Source organism: Coffea eugenioides, chromosome 3, assembly GCF_003713205.1.
Source record: "Coffea eugenioides isolate CCC68of chromosome 3, Ceug_1.0, whole genome shotgun sequence".
NCBI classification, from domain to species: domain Eukaryota; kingdom Viridiplantae; phylum Streptophyta; class Magnoliopsida; order Gentianales; family Rubiaceae; genus Coffea; species Coffea eugenioides.
Genome location: NC_040037.1, coordinates 33,086,675 through 33,113,954, shown reverse-complemented (window position 1 = coordinate 33,113,954; position 27,280 = coordinate 33,086,675). Strand labels below are relative to the sequence as shown.

General features: G+C 34.2%; 1 protein-coding gene across 1 annotated transcript; it reads left to right on the top strand.

Moving 5' to 3' along the window:
- The first annotated feature begins 8,446 nt into the window (after window positions 1–8,446).
- LOC113765213 lies at window positions 8,447–17,133 on the top strand. The gene is made up of 4 exons (XM_027309307.1): window positions 8,447–10,066; window positions 10,519–10,824; window positions 11,330–11,421; window positions 15,937–17,133. The coding sequence occupies exons 1-4, from the start codon at window positions 9,083–9,085 to the stop codon at window positions 16,799–16,801; spliced, it is 2,247 nt and encodes a 748-aa protein (XP_027165108.1). The 5' UTR covers window positions 8,447–9,082; the 3' UTR covers window positions 16,802–17,133.
- The last annotated feature ends 10,147 nt before the right edge of the window (window positions 17,134–27,280 follow it).

The following is a 27,280-nucleotide window of genomic DNA, read 5'->3' as shown; positions in this document are numbered from 1 at the left end:
TCAATTTATTAAAAGAGATGAAGTTGCAAAAAAAAAAAAAAGAGCAAACCTATCAAAAAAAAAAGGTCGAGTTGAGGAGAGCTAAATTAAATATGATAGTAAAACAAATATCCAATTGATCCATGAAATCTAGCTAATAGTTTACTAGGTTTACCATTTTCATTCATGTGTACATGTTGATTCAGCCCTAGTTAGTAAATATTAATATTGTACTCATATAACATGCGTTGATACATAAATTTTTAAAAAACTTCCATATTTAATTGAAAACTTTCATTTTATGCTTTTGATGTACTATACTTCACGAATTATACTTCAATTTTTGAAAAAATTTTAAAATTTGAGCAAGGTTAGTGATGTATCTCGTGAGTCATATACAAAATAGCAAAACTATATTATTATAATTTTTTATAGTTTTGTACATACAAATCTAATAAGGTGATAAAATATTATTACATTCATACTTGATATAAAAGGATAAGAGTTAAAATTGGTGCTAATGTCACATAATCTTTGAAATTTCTAGTAATTTTACATGTATTTTTGGTTCTGTAACTTTCACATTTATTTGTACTATTCATGTACAACTCTACATGTGTAATTTTGCTGAACTCGTATTTTTGCATCAAAATTCTAAAAAATTATAATATGTATATGTATAATATTTCATTTTATACCTATCTAATGTTTTACTAACTATAGATTTAGTCTCTTCAAAAAAATTAAAGAACTATAACCCTTAATTTCATGCATATTATATGTTATAGTGTTATTGGAACAAGAGATTCGGATGGATTTGGATTTAAAGGACTCGCTAAAATCCACTCGCTTGTTTGGATAACTTACATTAAGATTTGAAATCTAATTCATGACTTATTTTAAGGGATTTTGCACAATGTTCGGTATAAAAGGGGTAAATCCATTAAAAGTTTTTTTGAACATACTAGTTAGGTTAATGATGGGGCAAAAATCCCCCAAAAAATAATCTTAGGAATTAAAACGATTGTATCACTATAATTTAAAGAGAAAAAGTGATAATAAGAATGTACAATGCTATAAAATAAAAGAGTATTTTTGTCAAAAATTTGTTAATATGCTGATTTGAATTACCTAGGGAGATAAAGTGGCTAAATGATAACGTTAGAGATAAATTAATAATAATAATATAGTTTAAGGGGGGTAAAGTAATAATAACCTTTTTTAAAATTTTGGAGTGTTTTTAGGGGTAACTATAAATAAAGTTGTAAAAAAAAACTTGTCTACTAAAAATAAGTTAGAAAATTTGGCTTCCAAACAGAGCCTTAATTTTTTAGGGAATTAACAGTGTAATCTGTATCAGGATAAATTTAAGAGGGAATAAAAAAAGAATAAATCTCATATACACTGACAGTAGATACACTATCACCATTGGATCTATGACACGTGTATAAAAGTTGGATTTTAAATTCAAACTTTGCTTAATTATCATTCATAAAAAACTGACAGGGTATGCACTATCAGTGTAGGAAAGATTAATTTTATAAACAGTAAATCTTAAAATTTGGTGTAAATAAATATAGGAGGGAACCTAGTTAGTGCTTTTATTGTTTAAAAAGGTTGGCATAAATTCTTAAATGCCTTTGCCTTTAACCTTTGGCTCAAATAATTTGTAGAACTGAAGTTCAAACTAGACTATTTGTACTATAGATTTAGTAGAGAATAGAAAGAATTTGATGCAAATATAGAAGAGAATCAAGTATATTTATTTTTTTTGTAAATTTTTGTTTTTATTTAAAAAGTTTTGTGTAAATTCTGGTGGAAACACAATTTACAAAGAAGCAAAAAAAATAATAATTCCAAATATAACTGATCATTCAAATTATAATCGTATCGTGATCTAGGTTTGAGTTAATGTATCAACCCTCAACCTTGAACGGGTTACTAACAAGTTAATCATGTCGATCTACAGATTGATAATGCAACCCACTTTTACACGTGTCATAATTGAGTCGACTCAATTGTGATATAAATACTTTCGTGTCACATTTCATTTAGATTTTTCTTAAGTCGTATTTGAAATTAACAACCCTAGAATTTAGTTAGTTAAGTGTTAAATTTGAATTTAACAATAATATTTTATTTGATAAGTTGTTGTATCAAATTATTTTATTGGAGTTTTGCATAATTTTATATTTATATTTTTGTTTAAACTTCTATAAAATTATCTCTATGGAGTTTGGATTGTAGTTTTTTTTAAAAAAATTATATTTTTTATAAATATATTTTTTTATCTCATATATATGAAATCATTATAATATATATATATTTTTATAAAAACTCCTAAAAATAATTCAAACAAAACCTCAACATTGATTAAGCGTAAGATACACTCGTGATAAAAGAGTTCCTATTTGAGTAAACTCGAATTTTAAAATTTGGTTGATTCGAATTATACCATCTTATCTCGTCAAATTATGTGGTATAATTTAGACCATTAAATCTTTAAACATCATCTCCTGCAAGTTTTGGCGGTGATAAAAAGCTTGCAACTTCCAAGAACATGCACAACTACTTTTCTTTGTGGCCAGCAGCTCTCGATAGCTGAATTAATATCAACCCCACGTAATCATGTAGATTTGACAGAGGTAGACCTGCGACCTATTGAATAGACCCTTGACAATCGACATTTTGGACGAATTTTGGATCAAGAGCGGCAGACCCGTGGTTTATCACCATGATTTGGTCATCCGTTCAATAATACAAAATATATGGCCCAAATTAAATTATGGGTTAATCACATTTTATCCCCTTAAAGAAAACCTCATTTTTCAATTTACCCCCTAACATTTAATTTTACTCACTTAATACCCTTTAGAACAAAATTGTCCCTGCATTATTTTGACTTTTCATTTACTTTATTTTTCTTTATTTTTATTTCTTTTTCTTTTTCTACTTTATTTAATTTTTCCTCTTTCCCACAAAAATCTTCACCTTAATGATTGAAATTAAAAAAGAGGAATTGCAGATATATATCTTCTCCTTAAATGATTAAAAAAATATACAAATCACTTTCCTAAAATACAATTTTTTTAGCCTTTCAATTCATTTAATTTTGAATTTTCCTCTTTCCTTTCTAGTTTCTCATTTTATTCCCACGAAAATATCTTAAGATGAAATTGTGATCTGATTAATAATCATCAATTGAAATTTGTGATACGTGGATCATACAAAAAATTAAAATTAATTTTTGATGCCTTTTAAATCTTCACCCAGAAATATGCAATTACAAACTCAAAACAAAAATTTTCTTTGAAATAGAATTTCTATTGGGAAGGATGAAAGAGAGAAGAAAGAGAAAAAGAAATAAAAAAGGAAAATAATTGCATTTTATGATATTTTATTGAGAATAAAATGAGAAACTAGAAAGGAAAGAAGAAAACCTAAAATTAAAAGAATTGAAAGGCTAAAAAAATTGTATTTTAGGAAAGTGATTTGAATATTTTTTTTAATTATTTAAGGAGAAGATAGATCTCTGCAATTCCCCTTTTTTAATTTCAATCATTAAGGTGAAGATTTTTGTGGAAAAGATGAAGAATTAAATAAAGAAGAAAGAGAAAAAGAAATAAAAGAAAGGAAACAAGGTAAATGAAAAGTCAAAATAATGCAAGGGTAATTTTGTCCTAAAGGGGGCTAAGTGAGCAAAATTAAATGTTAGGAGATAAACTGAGAAATGAGGTATTCTTTAAGGGGATAAAATGTGATTAACCCTTAAAATATATATACATTTGATACTACTACAAACATGTACGGCTTATTTTGTACTAATAATTTTTTACAATTTTTACGTCCATCTAAGCCTCCAAAGATTTACTGTTTATTCATTCAAGCTCTCTTTTTCCCTTCTTAAATTTTACCTCTTTTTTGTTAAAAATTTTGAAAAATATATACACAATTTTTTTCACTTTTAATGAGTTATAATTGGTTGAGAATATGATATATTTTTTTACTAACCTATTTCGATTGACATTAATGTGTTTAAATAGTAGATTGTTTGAGATAAATTTGTAAAAGAAATATTATAATATTTTTTTGATATGATATATGTAAAATAAAAAAATATATTAATGATATAAATAAATTATTATATATAAATAAGATGTAAATAATGTATAATCTAAACAAGGTTCGTGCCGTTGTTCCCACTTGAAACCAAGACCCCTCTCGTTATAAGAAGATGATGATGGACTACGAGAATCATGACAAGGCTGGATTCATAATTTTTCACATTAATACGTGGAAATTTACTTCTAGATGAGAATAATTAAAAAATACAAAATACAAAAAACAGATGTGTTTCCTTCCCCGCCGTCGGCCCCCCAGGTATTGGGCATGGGGCCCTGTGGCCTTTAGCCCATGGCCCACTATTTTAGCCACATGTTTGAAACTTTGATGCGCTGGTGCTTATGTAAGCAGGCACAACAAATCAAGAAATAATTGCAGAAGCTTCCATTACGTTTCTATACAATTTCAATTTTCTCTTTTCAAGATTTTAATGTAACAAAGTCATCCATATAAACTTTTAGAATGTACCTATTACCTTTGCATGATAATACATTGAATTAAACTGGAAAAAGCACATGAAAAATAAAACTTAATAAGAAGAGTTAAGCTGATCTTAAAAAATTATTTATGACAAAGAGACGAGATAAACCATAATAAAGCAATTAAAAGAATTAGGAATTTAGAGTTCTATACTTAGAAACATTTAAGAAAAATAGAAAATTTTGCTTCTTAAAATTAGGATATTCAGTTTAGATTGTTTTAGATGCAATAATTTTGTATAGTTCATCATTACTACCGAGGGATATTTTTCTTCCTTTTATTGTTTTTTGTCAATTTCAAATTCTTGTTAAAAGTTGAATTTGTCATTTCAATTTCTTTTGCCCCAAGTGTTTTCAAGCATCAAGAAGTTAGATATTCGTTCTATCAATTGTTCCTTCATAACCTACTTAAACTATTCCTTCAAGTAACTTTTTAAGATACCTTCATTATTTTAAAGGATTTTATGTTATTCTTTTAATTGAATTTTTTCAACAATATTTATGAGTCATGCAAAGTTAATTTGGTAACTAAAATGCTGTCTAACATTTCATACATATCATTTTTTCAATTTGGACTAACATGTTACGGTGAGAGTAAAATTAAGGTGGTAGATGTAATATTAAAAACCTTAAAGGACCCAAGTGAAATAATTAGCAACATCAGAAAAGATTTCTACAATTATCCTAGAGAAGAAGTGTGGACGAATGTCTACATCACAAAACCAACGCGAGTACTTCTTCTTTGCTTCTTAGAATCTTCAATGGTCTGACACATTAATTTTATACTAAAACAGTAGTAGGAGTCTAGGACAGTCCATCCCTCGTTGTGCAACCGACAACCCAATAGTTTTGCACATGGAATCATTTTCTCGTACAAAAATAATTGAACGGTTACCAATGTATGTCGTTTTGTACACATTTATAAAGGCAATTATATCTTCATTTTAGTTGTAACAACCTACTTTAGGCACTTAAAAATGTGTTACTTAATGAATATCCCTTAAAAAAGTAAAGTTCAAATGAGAAAAAGGCAAAATATAATAGATAATAATATGAGTATGAATAATAATATAGATAATATAATAGATAATAATATAGAAAAAGGCAAAATATAATAATTTTTTATCTAAGTGCCTTAATACACTAAAATTACATTTAACCTACTATTTGAGACACATAATCACAATCATTACATTGCTTACATTTAAATACTTTCCTAAATTAATTATATTTTTTTAACGGTCTGTCTAACGGGTGTTTATAGGGTATTCGTTAAGATATATTTCAGATGTTATTTTTTTGAAAATATAAGATTAATTAGAAAAAATAAATAAATATAAGAGAGGATAGGCAAAATTAAATATAAAAAGTATACAAATATAAGGGAGGATAATAATTACTAGTATGCGTATATATATGATAGGTTATGTGAATATTAAGTGTATTAACAACTACGCTAAAGATACTTGTTAGAAAAATCATTTTTTTAAAAAAAATAACTTTTGAAACTCCCTCTTAATGGGCAGACGTTAATCAAACTGTTACAAGCCTATTATGAGAATGGAATCCAATAGTAGATTAAAATATGTATATCAATGAGTCTGCCGTTTACAACATTCATAAAATATTTTGAATTGGTAAGAAAAATCATACTTCTGAATTATCCTAAACTAGAGAGCTGAATGGTATACCAACGCCAATAAGTTTCACGGTCACACGTTAGTTCACAAACCTTTTTGTGGCAATGGATAGTCCATTTCAATGATTGGAAGATAGGACTTATATAATAGGACCTACTGAAGGTATATTATTGTTCGCCTAGATTAAACAAATCAATTATTTATGGCTATTTTAAGAAATTGAAGATGACCAATTTTTTTATTTTAAATTGGTGAAGCTGCCTTTTATTCATCAAAATTGCCAATCTAGATCACCTAGGATTCTGAAAATCAAGAGGAGTATGCCATCCATTTACTAGCAGCTTAACGTGCCATATCCTTCAAATGAAAATGAAGAATGAGATGCAATCAAGAAAAGACTCGAGTGGATAATAGAAAAGGGTGTAATAATTGATGAAATGAGGTGCATAGTTGGAAATAAGTACAGATGTGGGTATTCTTGAATAGGGCAAACTTTTTTGTATTCCATCCCTCTTCATAGTCCTAGGCCTCACTAGATCGGATCATTCGATGCCTATTTCATGTATTCTTCACTTAATGCATAAATTGGTTGGGAATTATGATTAAACCTCCACTACATCATGGTTGTTGCTATTAAAAGATGGTGTCAAGTCAATCAACGTTAATTATTAAGATCTTAAATAAATTTTAAGATTTGAAATACCTTTTTAAAAATGTAAACAGTATGATTACATAATATGTGAACTTTATCTATGCACAAAGGGTCAATTCCACTTTGTTCCTTCAAACTTTAGATGATTATCCACTTCAGTCTCTAAATTTCAAAATGGGACACTTAAATTCCTAAACTTATAAATGCCTTCCACTTAAGTCCCTAAACTTATAAAATGGGATACTTAAATCCCTAAACCCTTATAAAATGGGACACTTCGACCACCAACGGCATTCAGGATTTGTTAACAATTTTCCTTAAGTGGAAGGTATTTATAAATTTAAGAACTTAAATGTCCCATTTTGAAGTTTAGGGATTGAAGTGGGTAATCGTCCAAAGTTTGAGAGGACAAAGTGGTATTAACCCATGCACAAATGCGTTCCCAAATTATATATATTAATAAAGTTACACGATAATTATAATTTGTACCTTTAACTCCATAAACTTTAACTTTAGTCACCTGATTTTTTAGAGGGTAACATTAAAATAACTCGTAGATCTTCAAAAAGGACAAAAATGCAAGATCTTCATGTATCAGGTTCAATTCGTACTATAGCTGAAGAGCACGAAAGTTTTAGTCCTTGAAAAATTTCACACATTTGCATATCTAAAAGGGCTAAATATATAGAAATGAATCCTAGGAATGTAATTAACAGTACGACAAGCAAATAAGAATAAAGCACTGAGTCTTTTCATTTTTTTGTTGACACAAAGCACTTAGTCATTTCATATTTGGATGTCCCATGGTTCGTTATCTTACTTTTTGGTATATCTTGTGTGTCAAGGGACTATTAGTTGTAGATCACCTCCATAGGAGTATCAATCATGGTGTGAGGTGAGTTGTTCACTCAATCTGGCATCAATTAGTACATTAGTGGGTGTTGTTTCTCTTTGGAAAATTAGTTCATAACTTATTTGGTCCTTCAACTTTTCATTTATGAGATTTAACTTCTAAAATTTTAATCTTGTCAGTTCAATCTCTAAGTTTTTATCTTTTAGCTAATCTAGTCCATTTAACACGACAAGGGAGGTGTCCAATTTTGGTAGATATAACTATTATATAAAGAAAAGTAGTTTCTAGGAGGGGAATAAGTTTAAAGATCATTACTATGTTTTCGGATCCCAATTGAGCTGAAATTTCAAAAAACATTTAATTTGACTCAAAGGGCATATTTGGTTAAAGATAGAGCATACGATCTAAAATAGCTTAAATAAAAGTTTAGGGATTAAATTTGGTTTAAAAAAAAATTGAAGGATGACAAGCAAATTTCCCTTTATTTTCTTTCTTTTCATCATTTCTTTTTTCAATCAATTTTATTTGACAATAACAAACAATCTCCTGCCAATTTGAGGACCTCCCTTGCGTGTGTTCAGAAGCACAGAGTTTGGACAATGCTTTGAAGTTTTCTCATCTGTTCTTTTTCCTATCGCATTATTATATCTATTCCCACTGAATAGTGAATAGCAATAAGTTATTATTCCTCTCAAAAAGTTGCCCATTTCCAATCTGGATATGTCCTCAGCAATTAATGCCAGATTGCGAGCACCTTCTCACTCTTCCTCACCACCCACTGTTACATGAAAGCTACTGAGCTTGTAGCAACTAACTTCCCACAATTTATATACCAAACCACAGGATATTCAAACCACATTTATCATTTAACAGCAGAAACTTTACAAGTCCAAGAAAAGAGATTAAAAAAAAAAACAGTTTTTTACTCGCAAATTTTCAAATCATAATGGTAAACCCTCTTTCAAATACCAGTCTTTCCTCTTCTCTTCATCCTTGGTGTTGACTGACCATTGCTATTAGCTAAATTCTGTTTTTTTAGCTCTTGAAAATCAGGATTTCTTATTCTCTGCCTTGGGAATATTGCACATCTCAAGAGGGGTGAATTGAACCCCGGTTTATGGTACCAAAAATTGACCTTTTGATCTGTTTGGTTCCATTTTACATTCTTCTTGCAAGATTGTTGCTTTGGAGTGAAAAGTAGCTTCATGGTGTATGAGCTTCTAGCCCTTTTTACATCTGAGTTTACTTCAGCGGCCTTGTCCCCGATGCAAGATTTATTGTGCTTAAAGGGGTGAATCTTGATAATTTTTCATCTGGGAATTTCTCAAAGTGATGCAGATTGAAGTTTTCTTGAATAATGGCTGCTTTGGTACCTGGAGTATTATTGAAGCTTCTGCAGCATATGAATACAGATGTAAAGATTGCTGGTGAGCACAGGTCATCTTTGTTGCAAGTGGTGAGCATTGTGCCTGCACTAGCAGGCGGTGAGCTCTTCCCCAATCGGGGGTTTTATTTAAAGGTATCAGATTCTTCCCATGCCACTTATGTATCTTTACCTGATGAGCAGCATGATCTTATTCTTAGTGATAAGATTCAATTAGGCCAGTTTTTACATGTTGAGAGGCTTGAAGCAGCGTCTCCGGTGCCTATTCTCCGGGGTGTTAGGTTAATCCCTGGGAGACACCCTTGTTTGGGAAGCCCTGAAGATATAGTTGCAACTCATTCTTTAGGTTTCCTTAATAATAATGGTGATTTATCTTCGGACTCGAAATCAGTAGATAAGGGTAAATCACAGACAAAAGAATTAAGGAATGAGCATACTGGGGTGAAGGACATCAAGTCTACACCCGTGAGATCAAATGGAAGTACTAAAGAGGACAATCATGAAAATAAAGCTACCCCTAAATTGGTTCGATCTAAATCTCAATTGTCAAAGCTGAATGTGAATTTAGTGGAGAAGAAAGATTTTTTGGGGAAATCAAAGTCTTCAAGTTCAAGGTCAATACCATCATCTCCAACAAGTTGTTATTCGTTGCCGACTTCTTTTGAGAAGTTTGCTAATGGAGTTAAGCAGCAGGCAAAGATAAAGGGGTTGGACAGGTTGGAGAAGGCTACTGCTAAAGTTGGGTTACGGGAAAAGGTCAGTCCTGTTCGCACGGCTAGTTCATCCGTGAAACAAGCTCCATCTGGAAGTTTGGGTAGGAATGCAATTCAGGGTATTGAGCTGGGGCCCAAGGCCTTGAGAAAGAGCTGGGAAGGAAATATGGAGGTGAGGAGTAGAGAAAGTCCAAGAATGAAAGCCATCAAACAGGATTTGAAGCCAGAAGCTCGGAGTACTTCAGTATGTCTCCTGCTTTTATAGCCTATGGTTTGATTTCTGAATCTGCAACAGAAGAAAAATTGAAAAAAAAGGGAAGTCTTCATCTCCAGTTGATTGTATTGATTCTTTTAAGTGATTCAGTTTCAACTAAATTGAGAGTGCTAAAAAGTTGCTTTGGTTAAGTTGGCATGCAACAGTTTTTATGAAATGTACTTACTACATGGTGTGTAGCTTGGTTGTGTGAACCATTAAGACAAGAAACTGTATGCTTTCAATACACGAGTTGGTGAAGTTCCTAAAAACTTGTATATTTGAATGTCTGAATGGGTTAAAAAGAATTATAGTTTTCCAACTGTTAATCCTTTTCTGAAGTGAATAATCCATCTTGGTACTGTTGTCATAATGCATTTTGACATATTCCTTTTGGAAAGCAGTTGAAACGTGACATCTTTGATTTCTCCAAATCTCTGTAGGCTCCAAGAAAATTTGTTAGCGAAAGATTACCATATAAAGAGGAGCAGAAAGTGATATCATCAAAACCATCAAAACTGGAAAATAATACTCATTCATCTGCAAAAAAGGCCCCTGCAAATGGGGATATGGTTGATATTGACAAGTCAACCAGGCCGAAGAGTTCTGTTGCAAAGAAACTACCGGGGGATGCTGCTGCTCTTGGATTAGGTGGAAACTTCGTAAAGGTTTCTCTAACTAACAGAAGATTTACAGATGGAAGTGTCTCATGGACTTCGCTACCTCCATCAATAGCAAAACTTGGGAAGGTATGATATTCATAACTTCTTTGCAGTACAGTGAATTTGCCTGGCCCTTTACGTGTACCTTGTTGTGAATCCATTATAGTTAATGGTATAGCAAGAATCATGGTATAGCAAGAATCATGCTAACTTCTGAAATAAGCTATTTTTCACATAGCTTTGATGTGCATGCGTTTTGCTTGTGATTCTGATTCACTGTGCCTGTATCCTTCACAAAAGATGGTATAAAAGGAAAAGAAAGTGGGTCCTATAAACTTGATCATAAGCTTTTGAGGTTATTTATAATTTCCACTTACAATTTCTGCATCAACACTTTGTTAACAGATCCCTTTATCTGTTCCTATGAGAGATTTCAGCTATTTGCTGCCACTAGTATTATTGCTTTTTCTGAAACACAGTATGTATGGAAGTTTCTGTTGTCCATTTTGGGATGCCGAGTGACGAATCAATTCGTATGTAGTCACTTTTGGAGAATGATATCTCAAATCAAACTTATTGATAAATTTGACAGGAAATATTGAAGCACAGAGATTCTGCACAAGCAGCTGCAATTGAGGCAGTGCAAGAAGCTTCAGCTGCAGAAAGCTTGCTCCGATGTATAAGGTACTTCATACTTTGGAGATACTGTTAAAATGAAAACCTATCCTATTGATTCTCTCAAATTTGGGGTTAACTATAATTCCCCTAAACTCCCTGGATTTACTGCAGTCCTGATTATGGTTATTAATTGCAATTAGTCCTGTGGATTATTGTCAAATTTCCTGCACAATTGATCCAGTGGTGCTCTTAATAGGTTTATTGCAATTTTAACCTTTAATTTGTATAAGTTAGGCATCTCTATACTAATCGGTGAAAATAATTTATAAGCCATAACAGTAATTGTACTGAACATTAGAGGCCACCTGAATTTGTTGCTTCTAGATGTTTTTGTGTAAAAATTACTCAGTGAAAGAACTGTTGGTGGGAAAGAGTAGGGATGTTTGTTACTTTGCTTCTTTGGTACAACCTGATCCTTGATTTTCAGGTGCTCGGAGAGGTTTATACTAGTACCAAAGGACAATAACAGTGCATAATATGGTTTTATAGATGATGTTGTAAAAATCTGTCTGTGGCGGCCATTGTGAGATGTTGTATGTGTGCTGACATATTTCTCAACTAACATACATGTAGAGAGTCTTAGTTTTGCACCATAATTCATCTTTCTTAAGGAACTTGGGACTTCTTTTTTCTTCCTCCCTGATAAGATGGTTGACTACTTAATTTACACTCTATACTGCAAGGCTTCTGATATACAGCAAGGTACTTTTTTGGCTGTGAATGTGCAAGCTTTCTGTATTACATGTGCACTATCTTTTTTGCATGATAGATTTCTGTCAGGCTTTAGCTCATTGCTTAAAAGCGAGCAAGTTCCTTAAGAGTGTTAATTGTGACATCAACAGGTCTTTGGTTCTGGGTTGTCTGATGGTAATGGTTGAGCTTGGAGTTGATTCCAGTCAACAAGAGAAGCTGCACTTGGTGCAGCTACATGGATTAATAGTGGAAAATCTTTTACACACCGAATTAAAAACTCAGGGCCCTATTCTTTCTATTCCAGTTTTTCCTAGATACAATATGTAATCGTAACGGTCGAGTCAAAGTATACGAATAAATACTTAAGGGAGAGCCTTGAGTGACATTCATTTTGGTCCAAGTTCAAGTAGACTTGAAAAATCGCCAGTGAATATGAGATAGAAATTTTAGTACAGCATGATCAACTGTTTTATTTAATTCTGATGCATTGTGTGATTATTTAAATTTGTTTTTGGCTCTCCAGAAGAGCTGAAGTGATTTCAGGAATTTGACATCACTATCAGGGGCAAGGAAAAATGCTCATTTTCCATTCTGCTTAATTTAATGGTTTATCATGCCATTGTCTCTGTTAAGTTGAGAAAATAATTTGCTCTGTAGTTAGTATCTGCGATATTGCTTTCTGTCTTCTTCCTATGTTTCTTTTATTAGCAGTAAATGTCATTAATTTATCAATGTCTTCCATGATAGTATCCACTTTCCTTGGATGATAACATTTAGATTATAAAATGTTTCTTCCTTATAAGTACATTATATACCCAAAAAAAATCAGCCCCACTAGTCAGCTACTCTTGCTAAATTTCAGTTCAGTTGTATAATAGATGCACATATTTTTAACTTTCTTTTTGATTTAGTATTTATTTCAAGCTCTGTATTCATTTGGATTTGGGGAGAATTTGTCTTCCAACTTCTTACTGAAAGGTTTTCCACAGTAGTGTTGCTTTACTAGTCAGATTTCATTTTTACTGTTTCTTGAATGAGTCATAATTATTCGAGTGCTCAAGGTTTTAAAGTAAGCTTTAGGTGCTAGAAAGAAACTGAAGTTTGTTCCTTGGTCCAGTCCTCAACAGATACTAAAAGATCTAATTTGTGCTCATTCATGACATGAGACTTAGTGAAGACATGTCTGTGGGATGGCGTGGAACTTCTTAGCTACTCGGCTCCATTTGGATTAGCTGTTTTTGGAGGTGTTTTTGAAAAATTTTACTGTATCAGAGTTTTTAGAATATATTTTGGAATATTTTTAGAATATATTTTGCGATATTTAAGAGTAGTAGAATTTTTAGAATATATTTTGGGATATTTTTTAAACATTAAAAAAAATTTAAATTGTTTTTAGAGTATCTTTTAGAGTACTTTTTAAAATTTTTTATAGTATCTGAAAAACTAATTTTTGAAAAATTAATGGATCCAAACAGACAGGTCATGATGTGAAAGGGTTGTAAAACAGAGAAGAATGTTTTATTTGACATTTAGTTTTAGAAAGAAATGCATACACATTTTTCATAAAAGTAAGGATAGAAGTGTTGAATCGTTGTGCAGCATATAAAAGTCCTGATTGATGATCTTAATTAGCATTATCCATTGACTGTCAATTTGAATGTTGTGAAAGAGTTTTATTCTACTACTTGCATCCAGGAGGTCAATGTATTCCTGGCCACATTTTAGCCTGGGATGGATGTTTTGCCATTGGTATATGATTCTTTTTACATCTCTTTGGGGCCACCCATTGTACCAGTCATTTGGAGGAGATTTCTCGAAAAGTATTTAGTGCCCATTTCAGCCAACTCTCCATCATCCTTCTTTGGCTGAGTGTGTCATTCTGTTGCTGACTGATTCCCCAATTTCTGGTGGTTTTCAATTGATGATAAAGCTAAAAAAGTAATGCTGCCTTATATTCTACTAATAGCCTTTTAAAAGTAATTACTAAGTACTCTTTCTATGAGATTAATGCACTTATGCATTACAAATATAGTCATATTTAAAATTTTCCTTGGCAGATTGATTTCTTACAAATCCGTGTTTGTAGTATTGATTTGTTACCAGACTCCAATTGTAAGTGTTAAGTAGCTTGTCAAGGTCTACAATTTTAACCTCATGCATATAGTAAGTGAGGATAAATACCTGTGTTCCAACGTGAGTGAACTCATAGATATTTGCCACACACCCACCTCAAATAACATGTACGAATTGGCTATGTCTATGCAAAACTACTTTATACAGGTAATTGAACTCAGTTTCAAACCGCATTTCTGCATTAATTTATGTTAATTTAATTTTGCTGGAAATTTGCTACTAGAAGGTGTTTGACCTGATTTTTAGGAGATCCAGGTGCTGTACTGCTGCTTCACACATTGATAGACAACACTTGGATTTCTTACAGTTCTTCATGAGTTGAAGAAATGATATTTTTCCTGTTTCGTGTTGTTGTACTTCTTATTTGACAAGTGCCGTAAAATGCCTTTATTTTTTTATTTATTAATGGCAAGAGAACAGTGTTGAGCCTGATCTTATCCACTGGGTACATTGACATAAAATGCTTTGTTGTACACGGCCAGATATATAGGATAATGCCAATTTTGATAAGTGGATATCATATCATATGTGAGATGTTGGAAATGGTGGATTGTTATCTGTTTCTGCAGTTTTATATCTACAGAAATAAACGTTAATCTGTTTCTCTGAGAGTTACTGGATTCTCATGGAATGCTTTTCACTGCTCACAAATTGGATATGAAACATAAACAAATCCATATAAGGGTTATAATTGAGGATATTTTAATGTTCATGTAACTGGAAAATTACCAATTGATGGTAAGATACTTAATGTCTATATTTCTTAATTATAGAATTGCTAATTGAATTCATGAAGAAGTTCTGGTCATCATAATAAGGTCCAAGTTATCTCTTTCTACTCTAAGGTGCTATGTCCATCTGTAATATTATCTAAACATAATTAGCAGGTCAATAACTTCCTCCACCTGTTAGGTTTCATTAACATATTTCCAGCTTAAGATACCAGAAATCCAATTTGGATAATGCCAATTTTGTTTATTTGGAGTTATTGGACTTTTTAGGACCTGCAATCAAGCTGGGTTCTTTAGTATTTCCCAATATTGTAAAGGGGGAAAAGATTTAAATATTAAGAACATTCCATTTGCCAAAGTCCAATGATACTTTTGTACATGCATGTATTGACTGGGAAAACATAGGACAAAAGATATAAGCTACTTAAGTTTAATAACCTTTAGCCTTTCATGTATCCTATGCACCTTGCGCCTTTCATCCTTTGCTCTGCAAATGCCACCTGCTGCCATGTTGTTATCCTTTTGTCTCATATCTTTTTACTTGTGCCAACCAGTGAAATTTGAAACAAGTGTGACTTAAGTTTTTTCATTTCAGTTGATATCTCCAATCTAAAGTATTGCTTCTTGTCCTGTCCAGGAGTTTTGGAAGTTCAAATTTTCTGAATTCTATGTTGGCCGCATCAGAAGCATGCTTCATCTCTGGCTTTACACCTTTAGCATAGCTCAAATCAGTAAAGAGCATCAATAGTTTGAAGCATACATGTGATTCACCTGCTATTTGTTTACAGTTACTTTCCACTTTGAGTGGAAAGTATGCCTCAATAGTTGCTGTCATGCGTCTAACTTCCCTATACCTCCATGCTCTTTATGTCTGTCAAGTTCTTCACTTGTTGCCTGAACTTCTAAAATAGTATATTAATTGTTTTGCTGCTGCGTAGTGTCTAATATTTTTGTCATCGTGCAGTGCATATTCTGAGTTGCGTTCCTCTGCTAAAGAAGAGAGCCCTCAACCAGCAGTGGAGCAATTTTTGACTTTGCATGCAAGTTTGAATAATGCTCGCCTGGTTGCTGATGCTCTATCAAAAACCATGGTAGCTGGTTCATCTTCAGATAACGAAGAAAATCCCTCTGAAGAAGCGCTAAAGGTAGCATCTGACAGACGAAAACAAGCAACATCTTGGGTCCATGCTGCATTAGCTACAAATTTGTCGTCCTTCACAGTATGTAGCAAACAAGGCACTTTAAGTCCAATTTCTGCTTCACATTCAGCTCCGAGTTCAAAAACTACAGCTGCAAGCCAACCAATTTTAGTTCTTGAAAACTCTACAAAGAGTGCAGCCATTAAGAACCAAATTAAACCCCGCCAGACAGCAGTGTCTAAGATTTTCCAATCAGGAATGCCACGCCGTTTGTCAGATGGGCCGGTTGCAAGTCAGAAGGCAAGAGCTTCTTCGCCTCCAAGGGAATGGCTCAAGGGAGATGGGCTTGATGAGGCTGTAGACTTGGCTGACATGTTGAAGATGGAGTCTCAAGAATGGTTCTTAGGATTTGTTGAAAGGTTTCTGGATGCAGATGTTGATACTTCAACTCTATCGGATAATGGTCAAATTGCCGGCATGTTAACTCAGCTTAAGAGTGTGAATGACTGGTTGGATGAGATTGGTGCTAGCAAGGATGAAGAAGAGACACCCAAAATCCCCTCTCAGACGATTGACAGAATAAGAAAGAAGATATACGAGTATCTTCTAACTCACGTGGAATCTGCGGCTGCAGCACTTGGTGGTGGCTCACAATCATCACCAACAGTTCAAGACAAACTAAAGAGATAATTTCCCTCTACAGGTTTCGGTCACTGTTGCACAAGAAAGAAGCATGTAGATTGATATTTTACTACACATTAATCTCAGAAACAGGTCAGGGCCCTTTGACTGCAAAGTGGTTAGAGGAGTTCATCTACCCTATTCATTGTACATAATTCCTACAGTGGATTCAGATATAGTTTGAAATCTCTGTAACGGGGAAAGAATATTGTCGTGCAGTTCGAGATATTCTTGTCATTTTCCAAATTTTGAAGATGATGTTCAAGAACTCTTGAAGATATACCAGTGGAAGTGTAGCGAAACAACATTCTATTTTCCAAAGAGTGTGGTACTTTTGATGCTGTTTTAGATGTTCATTCTAAAGAGGTTACAACATCGTGTTGTTCATCATCATCATCAATTTGAAGAAGTATTAGGCAAAATAGGTTCCGAGTACTTTTAAATTCAGATTCAACATCAGTTGAATCCTTTCAAATGCTACTTATCAATTGCCTTGGCTAGTCGTGCCTTTGCAAGCCCAAGCTCAGCCTTGGCGGTGTAAATGAGATATCAAAAGACAACGGATACGGATCCTCCACAATCACATAGTGGTTACTAGTAATATCAATCTAGTGATTTCTCCACAATCACATACTTTCAAGTGCACATCTAAACAAGAATCAATCTCGTAATTTTATCTTTCAAAGTGCAATAACATGCGCTCTCTTCAAAACAAAATAAATCCAAACATCTCTCATACAAGAAAATATTTTTTGCCATCATGAAAATTTTCGTAATTTCTTTATGTAAGTGGGGGCAAAGATATTAGAGTAAAAGGGAAAAATAAGTCAAAATTGCTTAAAAAATTAAAATCATATATTGATATTATTTTTGTTGGGCTTGTGTGGTCCAACCCATTTGGTAGGCTAAACTACAAAACAAAGTCCATTAAGTTGACTAATACTTTTCTTTCTTAGAAACAAAAGAAAAGCTTCAACCGCATCATTCATCAACCGAAGGAAAAAGAGAAAGTTCAGCCGCCATTTTTTGTCTTTCTTGGAGAGAAACGAAGAGAGAGAAATTGGGGAGAGAAGATAGAGAGAGAAACAACTTCAAGGTCTTGATTGGAGGGTGATTCGAAACTCAATTGCGACGAAATTTTATCCACGCGATCCTCTAATCAAACTCTACCCATCTACTGGTTCAGATTTTGAATTTTCTCTTCGTTTGATAACACCCTTTCAAACCCACTTGTTTGACAGCTGTAGTTCTTGGGGGTGATTTTGTAACAATTTTGCTTGGTTGATATTAGTGATATTGTTGTCATCCAGATATTTTGGATAGACCTGTGTATTTCTATTATCGTGATAGTGAAGTTTTTTTGACTGGATTAGATCTCGTGATTTTTTTCAATTCGGATTTTTCACGTTAAAAATTTTGGTATCTTGTGCCTTTTTTTCTGCATTTTATTATTACTGTTGACATCGTTGCTTGGTAATTTAGTTTGTTCCTATTTTAATTGGTACTTGGGAAAAAAGTAATTTATTTTGGATTAACTCTGATATTGTATGCTTGTACCGGTACCTCTTTCCCAACAAAATGGTATCAGAGTAGTTAGGTTTGCCTACTCATTTGTACTGGTTAAAATGAATGATTCGGATAGTGTTTGTATGATAAAATTGAATACAACTAATTATTCGATTTGAAAATCTAGAATGGAAGACTACATGTATTGTAGAGATTTGTTTGAGTCTGTTCTAGGAGATAAGGGTAGGAAAATTGATATGAGTGTTGAAAAGTAAGCTGTTATGCATAGAAAAACTATTTGTAATATTAGAAAGTGAATTGGTTAAAATACTTTTCACCACTTTGCTAATGAAATTAGAGCTGATGTACTGTGAAAAAAATTAAAAAGTATGTACAAAAGAAAGATTGGTTTAAATAAAGCTTCTTGTTTGAAGCAAATTACTCGGATGAGATACAAAGATGGTACAGATATGACTGAACATCTCTGTAATTTTCAGGACTTGATAAACCAAGCAACTGCGTTGAGGTGCAGGCTTTACTATTGTTTAATTCACTGCCAGATAGTTGGGAGACAATGGTGGTTTCTATTAGTAATTCAACTCCGAATGGTGTAATGACCATGGATATAGCAAAAGAGATTGTAATGAATGAAGAACTCAAGAGGAAGGAATAAGGAATTGTGAATGAATCCCAGGCCCTGGTGATAAAAAAGAAAGAAAGAAGGGGAAGAAGCAAAAGAAGAGGACCCCGCAACAAGAGGTCTGAGTCACAAAAAAATGATGCATGCTTTTATTGCAAAAAGAAAGGGCATTATATAAAGGAATGCAGAATCTTAAAATGGAAACAAGCTGAGAAAAAGAGCAGAAGCAAGGCAAAGGAAAAAAATGATAAAGAAACCACAATAGTTGTGGTAGCTCATGATGATATGTTTGTGTTATGTGACTATGGTCATGTGAATATTACCTGTCATGACAGTGAATGGGTAGTTTGTGAGGACCTGAAAATTTTCTTTTTATCTTATTTACTAGCGTATTTAAATATTGATTCACTCGTTTTCTCCGAATAATTTATTTTAACCATTTTAAAACCATTTACACGGAACTATGACTTGCATATATTTTTAAAAACGTCTTGTTAGTAAATTTAATTTTCGGAAGCTCGTTTAGTAAGAAATAACGAATACACGTTTGGAGACAATATTCGATCTGAGAGTACAGTGACTTTGGAGATTTAAGGACTCATGCGTTAGTCTTAAAATAGATATTTTTATGATTAATTACCCTAGTATTGATTAGTTATATTATCGTTACAGGAATTTCTTAGAAATTGCGCTTTATCGCGCACGAGTCGGAAGTTCGCGTTTTCACGCACACGACTAATTGGAGGACTTTAAAAAATTTATTCTAGACTACTAAAAGTGAATAATTATAATGTTAAAGGAAGTACATTAGAGGTATAGTGCACACGTGAAATAAACCCAAAAGAAAACAGACACAAAATGCGCGCGCGACAACTATTTAGAGTTGACTTTTTGGCCCAACACCTATACCTACTATTACATTCTTCCATTCCAAGTTTTAGCACACAAAACCTCTCTTTTCTCTCTCATCTTGGCTGGCAATAACAGTAAGAAAAGAAGGAAGAAAAGCTCTCTGTGAGAACCCATAATTGCCCTAATATTTTCCTAGGGTTTTCCCCCTTAAATTTCATGTTTTCTGCATTTTCTGGCCTAGGAATATTTTATTGGTGGATTTTATGAGTAAGAATAGTTTTAGATGATTTTTCTAGCATTGGGTAGTTTTTGAAAAATTACGGATAGATTATGGATGTGGGCCCCACTAGTGCGGAAAGTTCGGAAAAATTCGGCCAATAAGGTTAAGTTGCGGATACTGTGAAAAATTTATCGGGTGTTAAGAGATAAGTAGAGTGTGTGATATGATTGATGTGAGAGAGAAAAAGAAGTGATAAGAGTGCATTAATGGAGTGACATGTGTCACACAACCATTGGTTGGACTTTGTTGGCAACTATTCACACTTTTGACTTTTGACCAAATTGAGTAAATATCTTGAAAAATTGCTCAAAAATCACCATTTTCTTCTCCTTCATGGCCGATTCTTCCTTGAGCAAAGAAGAAAGAAATTCTTCAACTTTCTAGTTTCCATTTCACTCAATCTTCCAAAACCAACCACATAACTTAGATTCTACTCCATAAAATTCCTCCCTTGGGTGCTAGTAAGTAGTTTAGTGAAGTTTGTTTGAAGACTTAAGGTGTCCAACATCTTCCTCTCTCTTGGTTACTTGGTAAGTGGTATATGAACACCCTCCTATATCTAATGATGTTGAATTTATGCCTAATGGTGGCTTAAGTGAGGGATTATGTGTTTTATTTCTTGATTTGAAGTGAATTGGTTGAGTTTTTTATTTTTGAGGAATTTTCTGGTTTCATATGTTCTTGATGGTGTGGTTGTTTTTGATGGTTGGTAATAAGGGGCTTTGACTCTAGTAGGTGTGAATTGTTGATAAATGCAATCAATTTTGGATTTGGATTGAATTGAGAAATGTTAGGGTTTCAAAACCCCTAATTCTGTCCGGTTTTGGATCATAGGGTTAGAGGCCGAATTGGACTTTGGTCAAAACATGAAAGTTGTAGGTATTGATGAGTTTGAAGTGCCTGCAAAATTTCAGGGCATTTGGAGTAGTGTAGAGTGAGTTATGCCGTTTTTACTGTTGCTATTCTGGGTGATCAGAATGTGCGAACTGTGATTGTAATCGTCTGTTTTGACTGGAATTGATTTGGATTTTGTTGTTGGTGTCTTCTGATTAAATGTAGCTTGATGTCTTAGATTTCATATGCCTTTGGAATCAATGCATTTGGACCTGTGTAGGCTGAGATAGACGAATTACAGTTTTGTGTGATTTGGGAACCTGCAATTACGGTTCTGGCTTGGTTTTCTGCATTTTTGACCTAGTTGTGCTAGGATGTGGACTGAGTGGCCTTCTACATTGTTGTAGCCCTGTCTCTTAGCTTCGCGATGGTGGGTCTTACGCCCTCATCCGATAAGCGTAACGCATTTTGTGCCATTACCGCATTAGGAGGCCAAAACTGTTTTTGTTGTTGGGACAAATGAGTTCCATTTGCTGAAATTTCTGGTTTGCTATTATGCTTGTTTATGCATATGAAACCCTATTGGGGTTGTTATTGGCTTGGCTTCATGACTCGTTATCGAGTCTTATGGTATTTGTTTACATATTCTAGGGCGTGACGTTAGTGCACGACGTACTAGGGACGACGGTGCATGAAACCTCACTTGCTTACTTGGTGAGTATACTACTCACTTGGATTTATAATGTGGCTTTGCTATATGTGATTGTGATGCCTTGAAGGCTTGTTTGGCTATTGGAAATGATTAGGGTGAGGGTGTACTTGACCGCCCTCATTCCTTTTATTCTTGTGACCGATTGTTTACCGTTTCACTGTATTACTGTACTGCTATATGAATTCTTGGATTTCATTCATGGAAATTGTTTGGGTGTTGGTTGGACGAGTATCCAACGGCCCTACTGTACTGAGCTCGACCCCGTTGGCATTCACTTGAATCGAGCCAGCGAGGGCTTGGTCGTGAAAATTGACTAGCCACGGGGACTGAAATGGGAATCTTGTGGTAATGAGACCCTTGGTTCCGGTGTACTCGAGTATCACCTAAAGTTACTGCTTGGAGTGCGGGCCCGGTTGGGGTATGATGGGTGGAAGGAATGGAAGTGAAGTGAAGTCTACGGTTTGGTACTTTTAACATTGACGGAGGGTCAATGAGGTTGGATCAAGAATGTAAGCGTGGAAATGGGCTCTTGAGAGCCGTCCGTATCCTTTTACTGAATTGTTTTGCTTCTTATTTGAATATTTGCAATGAACGATTATGCTTAAGTGATCTTGGTTGATTGTGTGATAGTTGCTCACTGAGCTTTAGCTCACACCATTCCATTTGTTTTCCTTACAGGAAAATAATCACTTTTGGAAGCTCATACTTGTTGGTTGCCAAATTGAGCCATGTATATGTCTATTTTGATAGCTCTTTGCATGAAACCCTAATGTATGTTGGGTTCATCTTTTGGATTGGCAAACCGAACCTTGTATGCCTATGATGAATAGTTTTTGACATGCCGATGTGGTTGTAAATGTTGAATGGCTATGTATTAAGGTTTGGTGGGATCTCGGATTCCACTATTCCAGGCATGAGTCATCGTTTTCATGTTCTTATGATTTTGTTATTTTGGTTCTTGTGGCTTGTTCGAGCGCGCTTTTATTTTCCCGAAACGTTCTAGATCGCGTGTAACTGCCCGTAGTCCTGGCGAGAGCTGGGCAGGCAGTCCGCTAACCCCTTTGGTTCGCCTTAGGGGAAGGTGGGGCTGTCACACTCTCCATCATCTTGCATTATTCTTGCTCCAAATCATCTCCAACTTTGCAACTAACCACAAAACTACTTGGAGATTCACTTGAGCTTGGAAGGAAGCATCATCTCACGGTTTTTCTTGGGGCTTTAGAAGTGCAAAATTTCTGATTTCACTCAAAGGAGTAGGAGGTAATCATCCAACCATCTAACCTTGGCTTTAGTGGGTTGATCTTTGCTAGGAAGCTTGTAGCTTCATTGTTATTGTTGTTGTTTGGATTTAAATGGTTGGAGTGGGCTCTATGAAATCCCACAATGGATATATTGGACTGATATGGTGATAATGAATGTTGTTTGAGGTAATTATATGTTAAACAAGATGATACTTGGGTAGGAAAGTGAAAAGGAAACCGATGGAAGTTGATTTTAGGTATGAACGAATCTGTCCTGTTTTTGCAGTGGTTTGATTTCAAATTTTTGATACTCAATTGACCTTGAAACTGATGTATATATGTTGTGTGTGGTGTGTATAAAGTTTCTACAAAAAAATCATTTGGATTGGTTGGATAAAAATTGAATTTTGGCAAGAAAAAAATCTGAAAAACATGTAACAGTAGTCCTCTGGCAGTGTTCTTTGAACGAACATATCTCTCTGTCCGGGTGTCAGAATTGAGTGCCGTCAGTTGCATTCAAAACTAGACATCCGTAATTTTCTAACGGTGTATTATGCATCTTCTAATTCGAAGTGAATCATCTGTAGTGACTGATCAAAATTGGCTGCCCTGTTCTGTTAGTCCAAACGAGAGGAAGTTAGAAACTGCAAATTGTGGCTCTGTTTTCTCTCCTTTGAAAACTAAATTTCAAAATTATTTGTTCAGATGAAATGTAGCCTTTTGAATCTAGTTTTCAACGCCACTGACCATTCTCAATTCCAAGTTGTATTGAGTGAGATATGGTGCAATTTGTAAACTGCAGCAAATCTGGAAAACCCTCTTTTCATGCTGACTGACTGGTTTGGTTGTTTGTGAGAGGTTTTATTTTGAGATTTTGATGTCAACCAACTAACAATTGCTTATGAAATGTTTCTTGGACCTTGGTTTCACAAATGACCCAAAAATTGGACTGATTTCATGATACAAAGTGTTTAAAAAGGGAAGAGAAGCTTGAGTTGGCAGATTTGTTTTGGAAATTTCACAAACTTCAGTTGTCTTGTTAATTGCCTTCCCATGTGAGTTTTTGTGTGAAATTTGGTAGAAGTACAGTTCATATATGGAAGATTTAGTGTACCGAATTTGGTGTATTTTCAATGCCAATTCGATGGCCAAATACTCAAAGATAGCCTTTCAAATCTGGAAATGTTCAATGTCCTTGAGCTTTTTGAAAAACTCTGATTTCAGTTCTGTTTTGTTGTGTTTTAAACCTTGGTTGGAATTCTAATTGAGTTACAAATTTTAGAGGCTAGTTCACTTTCTGTGAATTTTTCCGAATTTCCAAAATTTGCCGAAAAATAAGACAAAAACTGTCTTGTGTGCTTATAGTCAGCTACTTTAAGCTAAAATTTGAATGTCTTCCATTTAGAATCTTGGAAGAGTGTCTGTTAAAAGTACTTTGAATCAAGATTCCAACGGTATAAATTTTCCAATTTTGGACCTACTGAGTGCAAGATCTGATTTTTCTAAGTTTGACGCGCAAAGCCAAAATTTGCCGATTTCTTAGAAAATGAAATTTTGAGAACTCGTTATTCTTTCTTGATGTTAATTGATTGCTTTAAACTCAAATTCATGAAGGAAATCAATTTTTCTTGTGTTATTAAACCATCACTTTTGAACTTCGATTTTCGAGAAAAAATAGGTTCTCTTTTGAGACTTTGGTTTAATCTAAACAAGTGGATATTCTTTCTTGTGTGTTACGTGGTAGTGGATTTACGTGAGTGATATATGGTCATTATTTCTTCAGGTGATCAAGCGAGTCTTGAAGAGAATCCCGGAGGGAACAACTAAAGACTTTACTCGCTCAATTACTTTTGAATTGGTAAGTGTCAAGTGCATGACTTCTTGTGTTTACTTGATTTATCTGCTTATATACGTGAATATCACTTGGTGAGACGAGTGCGTACTTTATCGCACTCGCTCTCCTTTATTCAAACTTTACTTGCATTAAACTTGATTTTCAAAGTCGATTGGAGTGAATCTCGTCGGCAAAATATACTCATTTACGTGTGCATGTCGTGTTGTCATGCGTGTCGTGTTGTCGAGTGGAGTGAACCTCCTCGACTTATAGGGACGCCCAAATCTCATTGGCCATTCTTGCGACTCGAACCGGCATGGACTTGGTTGAGAAGCTTGATGAACCATGGGATTATTACAAAACACAATTTGATCTTTTGAAATCTTGTTCGGCATACTCATGGAGTATCGCCCTTTTCGTACGTGTTCTTAAAAACAAAACTTGATCTCTTGAGATCTTGTTCGGCATACTCGTGTAGTATCACCCTTTTCGTGCGTGTTTGGTTACGGATCCGAGAGAGTGGAATGGTGGATGAAGGAAGTATTAAGTGAAGTTTCTACGGACTTAATACCTACCCGGATGACGGAGTGTCATCATGAGGGGGTATCGGATCGAGCCTTGGCGAAGCAAGTGGAAATTAGCTCCTGAGAGCTCCTGCATCCTTAACAAGTGTGTTATATTATCAATTGTGAATTACTTGAATTTTCCGACTTTAATTCCTGTACATATGTTATTGTTACTTGTTACTTGAACTATGTGTTCACATGTGCATGTTTTGTTTTTTTTCTTGGCCTCACGAGCATTCGCTCACCCCGTTAGATTTGTTTTCCTTAGTAGGACCGGATGGAAAGATTTTGGAGAAAAGCCGACTAGATTACTCTTTTGATTAGTACTTTGGTTGTAATTGTTTGGTCGACTTATAAGTGTTGTATTTTGGGATTTGATACACTGTTGAATTTGGAATTTTGAATGTATTTGTCTAGACGACTTTTGAAGGTTGTATATTTTGGGAATGAGATGTACTTTTGGTATCTTGTAATATAAGATTGAATATTTATGTATGAAAATGATTTCATACCTTTATTCCAACTTTCATTGTTAGTATTAGACTTCAAGTTTGAATTGGAATTGTCTCGAGTCCTGGCGAGTGTTGGGTAGGCGTCCCGCGGATACCCTTGAGTTCGCCCTTGGGAGAAGTGGGGGTGTCACATAGTTGATTCGGGTGCATCCTATCACGTTACTCTTCACAGACATTTCTTCTCAACCTACACTGAGGAGACTTTAACTATGTTAGGATGGAAAATGAGGTCTCCTGCAAAGTTATTGGCATGGGAGATATATATTTGGACATAGATACTGGGTGCTGATTAGTCTTGAGAAATGCTCGACATGTTCTTGACATTCGTCTCAATCTTGTTTCTACAGGAAAACTTGATGATGAGGGTTACCATAGCTTGCAAGGTGGAAGCAAATGAAAACTTAGTAAAGAAAATCTCGTTGTTGCCAGAAGAAAGAAGTAGAGTACCATCTACTTAATGCAAGCCAAGTTGGGGAAGGGAGAAGTGAATGCAGTTTATGATTCTTCCATTGACCTTTGGCATAGGCGACTTATGCACATGAGTGAAAAGGGATTTAGACACTTGTTCGTAAGCAGTTCCTACTTGAAATCAGAGGTAATGCACTTAAACCTTATGTTGATTGCATTTATGGGAAATAACACAGAGTTGCATTTCATAATTTTTGTTCGTTTAGAAAATTGAATCCGTTAAAGTTGGTGCACACTGATGTTTGCTTTATGAAAGATAGGTCTCTTGGTGGTGCTGTTTATTTTGTAAATTTTATTGGTGACTTTGCTAGAAAAGTTTGGTGTTTTGTTTTGAAATCCAAAGATCAGGTTTTGGATGTGTTCAAAAATTTTCATAGCAAAGTTGAGAGGAAAATTGGCAAGCAGTTAAAGCATGTTTGTACTGATAATGGTGGTGAATACCGGGGACCATTTGAAAGATACTACAAGTTCCATGGGATCAGACTAGAAAAGACAGTACCAAAAACTCTTCAAGAGAATGAAGTAGCAGAGAGGATGAATAGATCCATCACTGAGTGGGTCAGATGTTTGCTCTTCAATGCTAAGTTGCCAAAATCCTTTTTGGGGTGAGGCAATGAGGAATGTAGTTGATTTAATTAATTTTTCTCCGTCAGTTCATCTAGATGGTGATATCTTAGAAAGAGTATGGACGAGAAAAGTTGTGTCCTTTAAACACTTAAGAGTTTTTGTTTGCTAGATATTTGTTCATATTACCAAAGATGAGAGGTCAAAACATGATGTAAAATCAAAATAGTGTATTTTCTTGGGTTATGGACACAAAGATTTTGGCTTAGGTTGTATGATCTTATTGAAAAAAAGGTGATCAGGAGTAGGGATGTTGTTTTCCTTGAAGATCAAATCATTGAGGACATTGATAAAAGTGACAATCCAAAATTATCAGATGACATTCCTGCTAGTTCAAATCTAGATCCAGATTCAGTTCCAGTACCTGTTGATTTTGATCATTGGGAGCTGACATAGACCACAGAGAGGATATTAATGGT